Consider the following 8,695-nt stretch of genomic DNA (forward strand, 5'->3'; position numbering starts at 1 on the left):
GTTTTAAGTTTTAAAGACCTAGTCATATTGAGGACTCAACACAAAGATGACACTTCACTTGTATAAAAATAAAAATAAAATGACAATATTCTTAGGAAAATTGTGTTGGAGAAACTTGACAAGAGGGATTTTTTCAGAATATACGTTTTTTTCTTTATCTTCATATTTTCAATCTTAAATTTCAAACATAACATATAAATTATTATTTTTTAAATTAAAAAAGGCATTATTATTTTTATATATAAACAATCCAAACTTTTTTTAAGTAGAATTTGAAAATTTTCAGGATATTATTGTAAAAGCCTTCACAAATTGTATCATCTTAATGGAAATATATAATTAGCATCATACCATAGAATGAGTGTATTATTGTTTAATCCCAATGAGACATTACAAAGAACACCTTGTTTCCAATCAAGCTGGTATAATTCCCATTCAAGGGAGGAGAAAAAATCGAAGAATTGCATGAACCCGGTCACCCATGACCACGAGCGCCTAATTTCGTCTACAAAACAATACAATCACATGACACGCAACCACGCCCAGATAAAGCGACGATGAACAGAACAGAATAATTTCATGCATCCAAATGAGGATGATATTCATCCTCTTCGGACGGAATCCGAAAGCTTGGCGAGGAGGAAGGAGATGATGCTGCTGTGTTGCGGGAGCAGGAGGAAGAGGGAGAAAGATAAGCATGAGCTTGCAAGCTTGATCGACGCGTCGTCGTCGTCGTCGTCGTTGTGGTTGTGGTTGTTGTCGTTGTCGTAGTTGTTGTTGTTTAGTTGAGGTTCGGTAGTTGTCTGTGCGTTTGCGACTATGGCGTCTTCGCTGCTCCGCACCTGTTGCTGCACGCCATCCACTGCCGCTGCTGCTGCAGCACCCCTCGCCGAGCCTCGCCGAGGCGCAACCGCATCCAATGTCGCTGTTAGGTTGAGTCAATTGTGCTCGGAGCTTCGGTGGAGTGGTGGCCATCCCACGTCGTTATTTTTGAACAGAGGTTATACGGCTAGGGATTCGCGCAGGCAGAAGCGATTTAGTGCTGTGTGCATGGTGTTGCCCGCCGGAGATACGCAGTAAGTGTGGTCGTTGAGCTGGTTTTAAGCAGCGATGAATTGGAGAGGAATTGAAATTTTGAGTGATTTTGTTGTAGTGCGGTGTTTTTGTTTTTGATTTCGGCTCGAATCGAACCTTTGCGAAGGTTTATGCGGTTGCGCTTTTTGTATTATTGCTTGATCATGTATGTTGATTCTGCTAGTCGGAGGGGCCTCTGATTTGGAATTTGTGTTGTTTCGTGTTCATTTCCAACGTTTCCCAGCAGAGTGGAATCCCCTAAGGTGAACTGGGAGTCCAGGGCCGTGAAATCTTTCAGCATGTCTGAGTTGGAAGCTCGCAAGTTGAGGTACCCTAACACAGGAACAGAGTCGATTCTATTAGGTATTCTTACAGAAGGTGAGTAACGTCTGCCACATGTCAATCATTGTGCATTGAAATGGACATGCATTGAATATTTACGTCGATTCTATTATGTGCTGTCATTGCTTGTTGAAAATTGATGTGTTTCGTAGTCCCGCGACTTTAAGTTCGTTCGCAATATGAGGTCTATTCATTGATGAATCTTGATTAATATGGTTGTACGTAGGTACAAGTGAAGCAGCAAGATATCTTAGAAAGAATGGTGTAACTTTATTTGGAGCTAAGGAGGAGATAATTAAGCTATTGGGCAAAGCTGACATGTATTACTTCAGCCCAGAGCACCCACCTCTCACCGACTCTGCCCAAAAGGCTTTGGAATGGGCTGTTGACCCAAAGAACATACCTGGTAATTTCATTTTGGATCTTTCGAATTATTTTTCTCGTGTTACCCAAATGAAGCTGAACACATTTGCTTGCCACTAGGGTTTAGGGTTTAGGATTGACCATTGTTGATTAAGTGATAAGAGCTGGCTTAGCTCTTCCGAATGCGCATTTGTCGAGCCTCTATTTTAATCCGGTAAATTAATCGAGGTTGTTAACTACTAGTTTTTGATAAGATTAGAACTCATCGAGCTGAACAAGTTGCTAGTACTTGGGAACGATTCGCTGATGGTCCTGACATCCTTAATGGCATGTAACATGTAATCCAGAGGGTGTTTCTGATCGAGAGTTGAGCACGACAATGTTGGTGCTCGGTATCTGGGCTCAGAAGGGTTCGGGTGGTCAAAAAGTACTTGAGAAACTTGGGATCAACGACGAGAAAATTGCTGAGCTTGCTGCTACTGTGAGTGATTTCCTCTGGTGACAACATAGTGTCATGCTGTTGCACGTTCACTGTTATTGAAAATTGATAGTATCCAAACACATAGGGTTCTTAATCAAAAGACTTCGCCAAATTTTGTTTGTTGCGTTCGCTGCTCTTGATCGAAATCGGGCTTGAGTTCCACTTTGTTAATGATGTCCTTCCTTTGGTATTGAGTCGCTCAAGTTTTGAACTGGATTCGCACTGATTCATGTTTTGTCCTTGCAGATGAAAAATTCACCTGCCAGTAACTATCAACAACTAGTAAAATAGGTCGATATTATCCAGGTTTGACCAAACGTCTGGGGCTGAAACCTTCTGCGTAAGAACAAATCGGTGGTCAACTCGCTTCATTAGATAATTGTTTCTGAGCAACATAGCCATTTTATCTGGGAAATTTTGCTTCTGTTTAATGATGTCATACCAATCTGTAGTGAAGTTTCTTGCATGATTTTCAAATAATTGCATCTAACGCTGTCACGTTTCCATGGAAATTAAAATGACTTTCTGGCGTTTTTATGACTGTCTTTAGACTTAGTAATTTGACACATGAAGTTCATCAGGTTAAGTTCTAGCGTTGGTTTTCTTTCCACAAATCCATGCACGAAATCTCTATCTCGGCTACTTCGCAGTATGGATCAGCCACTGCAACTGCCAACTTCCCGTCCAATCCAAACTTGTGTTTTTCCTCAATTGGTTATTTCTAGGTTTTATTTCCTGTTTGCTCACACCAGCACCCTCTTCATGCCAGGGATGTCCACAACCATAGCTTTTGTTATTACTGTTAGTGCTGCCACCTGTTAAGGTCCACGTAACAATAGGGGTGTCCACCTAGCGGTTCCCTTATTCTTTTGCCACCAATTATGTTACCCAGCAGTTGCTTCCACAAAGTATTGTTGTCTCATAGCTAATATTGTGCATCCAAATCGTCACTTTCGATTAGCTGATTTCATACAAAATTTAGTGTCTGCAATTTCACTCATTCAAACATCAATCCATGAAATCCGTTGCACACAAGAAATGTTTCAACAAAATTTTCTATTTGATTGTTGAAATAATTTCAATATTACACCAAAGAAGAAAAGCAAAATTAAGTTCAAACAACCAAATTTCACCAGATTACTTATTTGAAAAAATTAATGTTCATACAAAATCACTTAATAACTTTTCTATATGTATTTGAGTACAAGCTAATATGGGCTTTGGTTACAAAGATTCATTTGAAATCCTTACTAATTTTACTCTTCTCTTTCAAACAATAAATTTATATCAAAGAAACAAAATACAATTATATATATTTGATTTAAGTAGGCCTATTAGAGGTGACATTTCTTATAGTTATTGAGATTAAATTTTTTTCAAGAAAATTCACAAATCTATCATGTTAGATTATGTAAAATCTGTTTTTATTTTTTTATTTTTTTATTATATACATACACATGAATACATATAAATATTTTTTGATTTTTTAAAAACCAATTAGTTTAGTTTAGATGATATTTAATAATAAATGCTTTTGATATTTTGATATTTGTAGTCACAAATAATAAAATTATTATCTGAAAATATAATAAAATAATATATTTTAGAAGATCAATAATCTACATCTATTCTAAAGTAAATTTTCAATTAAATATTTTCTATTCTAGTACACAGCACATTAAAATATAAATCAAAGTAATAAAACATAAAAAATAAAAAAGTTTAATTGATAATTTATAAATATCACATTATTGTTATTATTATTATTATTATTTTAAAATTAAAAGAAACTTGGATTATATATATGTATATATATATATATATATATATATATATATAGATATATAGATATATATATATATATTTCAATGTTAAATAATGTAATCTAATAATATCACTATTTTTGGTAAAATATAATTTTTTTTATAAAGATTAATTAAATTATAATACAAAGTCTACAAACAACTAAAATAATGGTATATTTTTTTAAAAGAATTTAGTTGCAATACATAGTTTTTATATCTTGGTAATTCAAATATATATGAATATTTAAAGATTTAATAAAAATATAATACAATGGCAGATAATATTTTTATACTAGATTTATATTTATTTTATAGACTTTTCTCCTTTGATTGCATTAACATACTCATAATTACAAGTTTTGCTAACATGAGTCAACCTCATTTTCTCTGTTATCTCTTTATTTTATTTTATTATTTTGAAATATCTTTATTTAATCTTAAAATATTAATTGAACCTAATTAAAATATAAATATCTCTTTAGTACAAACATAATACAAATGAGAGAAGTGAACTCTTATATTTCTTTTATTATACTCTTAGATATCTTATAATAAAATTTTATTTTCAATTAATGAATGTGTTGTATTTAATTTTAACATTTAGCACTATGCTCCTTCAAAGATTTTTTAAAGACTCAAGTCCTTCTAAAACTTCAAAGAATATTAATAAAAAAACTTAGAGATAATTCAAATAATTACAAAATATTATGACAAGCTAATATTTGATTAAACCACTACATTTCCAAACAACACATAATCTAATATCTACAACAAAAATATACAATTATACTTTTTCAAGATACAAATATTAATTACATTCTTGATGCTAATCTTGTCAAACAAGAGGTCAAGTTATTATAGATACCAAAAGTTGTTGTAGATACCCCGCCGCAGCATCGTAAAGACTCTACTGATCCACTGAGCTTAGAGAACACTTCGAAGAAAGAGTCCGACCATACCAACAGCCGAACCTAGGTTTCTGCAACAATGTGCACAGGGACAGCTTCGACTGCCCAATCATGAAGTAGGGTGCAACTTACCACTCGGCAGCGGATGTAAAATCTTGTCTGTACTTTGACCTGTTCGCATGAATTTTCCCTTCAGGGTGCTGTAACCCCTGGCGGAGATTGTGAAAGTAAAATAGCGGACGTTATGCGTCTTCCTCCAAAATCTCAGCGGCTTATTTTTACAACGAGACAAGCCCACACTTCAGATCTCCGTGCGGTTGCTAGAGGGGTTTCCGTTTCAGCTTACTACACTTCTCATGAACTGCATTTATCATGATGTTGGAAATAGGGCGGTGTGTGACTTGGGTTGCGAAATCAAGGTCAATGCCACACCTTGATAGTCATCTGGATGCCAGTTGCGGTTTGAGCCCTTGTACCGTACAACATCAGTCTTTTTCAACATTACTCCAAAAGGATATGATTTCAATTAAATTGAGCATGTTCGAATTAACATTGTACGCAATGAGTCCTTCCGTGTTCATGCCTCCAATTTCCGGAGCCACGCAGTACAGAAACCCTTTGTAGTACGCAGAGATTCGCCTTCCCCAGAGCAAGAAGTGCGGGGGTAAGCAGCTTGTAGCTTGCCACGAATTTTTCCGTGACTTAAAAACAAGCGTACTTTCCAGATAACGGGTGTGTAATAATCCTCTTGAAACCCTGGCTTTTCCCATTCACTACCAAGTGCGTGATTCCAGGCTTGTAGTCCTGGGATAGCGATGGCTTTCGCTTGAAGCTACGGGTTACGGGATTGCATACATAGTTTAATGCCGTGGATGGCGACTCATTTAAGCATAGGAGCCCGCCATCGCCAGCCAGGATAATTGAATTGCGATATGAAGACGGGATGCTGCGGAGGAGAGAGCTGCTGAGGAGAGAGAGCCGCGCTGGAGGCAACTGAGGACGGGATGCTGCGTGAGAGAAAGCCTCATGCTGTGCACTGTCTGGCAGCTGCGGCACTCTCCTTTTTCTGACAATCTGCCCAAGAGTGGACATCATGAGGGGGACCCCCTTTTTTTTTCAAAATTACTTCTTTCTTCAAATTTCATTATTGCTTCTATCATGAATTGGATCTATATGAAAAAAAATAATTTTTTTTCAAACGAATTTTAAAAAAAAGAAAAAAAACAAGATTGAATCCATTGTGGTGTATTAAAAAATTTGTGACTTTATCATTTTATAATTTTTTAGGAAAATTACTATCTTCTTACCTATTACTTGAAAAGAATTATAAGAATATTCTTAAAAGTTCAATCCTCAAATGTCTTTGCTAATGATTCACAAAAACATATATATATATATATATAATTATTTTTTTTAGGAATCATTTGTTGTGTATAAAATATAATGAGTGAAAATAAATGTGTGTGATAGAATCTTCTAAAAATAATTATATACATATATATATATATATATATATACATATACGTCTATACTAGTAGAAATCCATGTCATTGGCTACAAAAAAATTATAAAAACTTAATTTGTAGTTACTGAGTCAAAAATTGATCATTCATAAAAAAATATAAGAAAGGCAATATATGCATAAAATAGAACAATCAATATTTTTTATTTTAATTTACAAACATATTTTTTAATATTTATATAAACAACATCTAAAATAACTAAGTTAAAAGAATTTTTAAATAAATTATATTTATGATAGTATTTTATCTTCATTATTTTTTAGATATAAGATATTAATCATATTCAAAAAAGTTCATCATAATAGGACAACATACAATTGTCCATGAGCAAATATTAGCATTCTAAGATTTATTCTTACATTCTTCAATGATTGTCCTTGAAATTTGTTAAGGGCTATTGTAAATCCTACATTTATTGGAAATTGTCTTTGCTACAACTTGAATAGAATTTCTATATATGATGGACATAATATAATCCTTGGAAGAAAAGCCAATTGTCCTTTGTAGTTTTTACATAAAAATCTTATATCTATAACTTGATTAATTAGGTGCATAATGACCAATTGTGATCTATTACAAAGTCTTTAATGTGGAACAATATTTTGCAACAACATAGTAGGACATCCAATCTTAAGTTCTAAGCTTAATGGTGGAAATTTTAATAGATTTAAATTATTCAAATATTTTGTATCAAAGTTAAGACTTTTATGAAAGCAAATAAACAAGTGAATTTTTTTTAAAGAAGTATCACAAAATAGAAATAAAAAAATATGTATATTAAAAGAAGATTGAGATGGCTATTTCCAAAAGATAAGTAAATTAGAGACTTCTTGAAATTAGACTAAAAGCAAGAAAAGAGTTAATAAGAGTGAAGAAGGCTTCACTCTTGCCTCTATATATACTATCTATCTAAGAGGTATGTGGCAACATTCTATAGGATCTCCAAAAACATGTTGACTTTGCTTAATACTTAACTTGCAAGCCAAGTTTTCTATATGGACGCCACATAATTAGCTTGTTTTGAAACCTATTAACATTTATGGTATGTAATTAGCTTGTTGACTAAGTTTCTAACCTATTAATTAACTACAAATACATGTAAGGTCAAAATAGTATCCATAGAGCTTCTAGGAAGCTTTTTTAGAAGATATTATGAAATCAATTTACTTTTATTAACTTCTACTTATTTATATTATATAAAGAATAATTATAATAAATTTATATTTGTGATATTATCCTCCCTTCTATGAATAAGTTCCACTAAGAGTAGTGATTACATGTTAATGAAGTCTACAATATAGCAAATTATATTTGTAATGTATTGTAATTTGTGTTTCCTTCAAAGGTAGTTGATAGGTCCTCTCAACCATTGGTAACATCCCATTCTAGGGTGGAAAGATCATCCTATTATTTGATCATTATTGAGACCTTTGTAATTTTCACGAATATACATAGGTACTCTAATAAATACCTATATGATTAGGTAGAAGTAGGTAAAAGTAAATAAAAATAAGTTTATTTCATAATACCTTTTAGAAAAGCTTCTTAGAAGCTTTGAGACTCATCAAATTCACTCACTAGTTGTTTTAGGACAAAAGAATGCATGTAGAGTGCCAAAATTACAATTATTAGGTAAAGATGTGCTTAAAAGATGTTAAAGAAAGAAGAATAGTATTAGTGGAAAAGAAATGAAGTCTTAGTAAGTCTCGGAGGCAATTATTTTAGTTGATTTAGTATTTTTACCTATTATTGAGGAGTAAGGATTAGTTACTTAAATCAATATTTATATTGATCTTATATCTATATGTATTACATATACAAAAACTATAAATGTTAGTTAGTAGTTAAAAGAAGCATGAGAAAGAACCTCATGTCTTTTTAGTTATTTATGTAGAAAGTAGAATTTATAGTAGATTTAAATTAATTCCATTACTATAAAAAATAAATAATATAATAAATTATATCCTTAAATTGCTATTAACATTATAGAAACATTATAAGAATTTTTAGAATTTATTTAGAAATTATTTAGAATTTTTAGTAGATTCAAATTAATTTTTATCACTATAAAAAATTATAAATATAGGGAATTATATCTTTAAATGGATATTAGAGTTATAGAAATATTATAGGAATTTTTAGAATTTATTTAGAATTTATTTAGAATTTTCCATGAATTTTTAGGATAATTTTCAAGAC

At 32.4% G+C, this 8,695-nt stretch overlaps 1 protein-coding gene across 2 annotated transcripts; it reads left to right on the forward strand.

The window, feature by feature from the left end:
* The first annotated feature begins 689 nt into the window (after positions 1 to 689).
* Positions 690 to 2,795, forward strand: LOC112274764 (ATP-dependent Clp protease ATP-binding subunit CLPT1, chloroplastic). 2 transcript variants are annotated; one of them, XM_024504505.3, is made up of 5 exons: positions 690 to 1,076; positions 1,319 to 1,452; positions 1,643 to 1,822; positions 2,127 to 2,260; positions 2,507 to 2,795. In XM_024504505.3, the coding sequence occupies exons 1-5, from the start codon at positions 820 to 822 to the stop codon at positions 2,549 to 2,551; spliced, it is 750 nt and encodes a 249-aa protein (XP_024360273.1). In that variant the 5' UTR covers positions 690 to 819; the 3' UTR covers positions 2,552 to 2,795. The 2 variants fall into 2 exon arrangements, with proteins under 2 accessions (XP_024360273.1, XP_024360274.1); XM_024504506.3 differs by having other exon boundaries at positions 1,322 to 1,452.
* Positions 2,796 to 8,695: the final 5,900 nt, after the last annotated feature.

This window comes from Physcomitrium patens, chromosome 22 (genome assembly GCF_059467195.1).
Source record: "Physcomitrium patens ecotype Gransden chromosome 22, ASM5946719v1, whole genome shotgun sequence".
Taxonomy (NCBI): Eukaryota; Viridiplantae; Streptophyta; class Bryopsida; order Funariales; family Funariaceae; genus Physcomitrium; species Physcomitrium patens.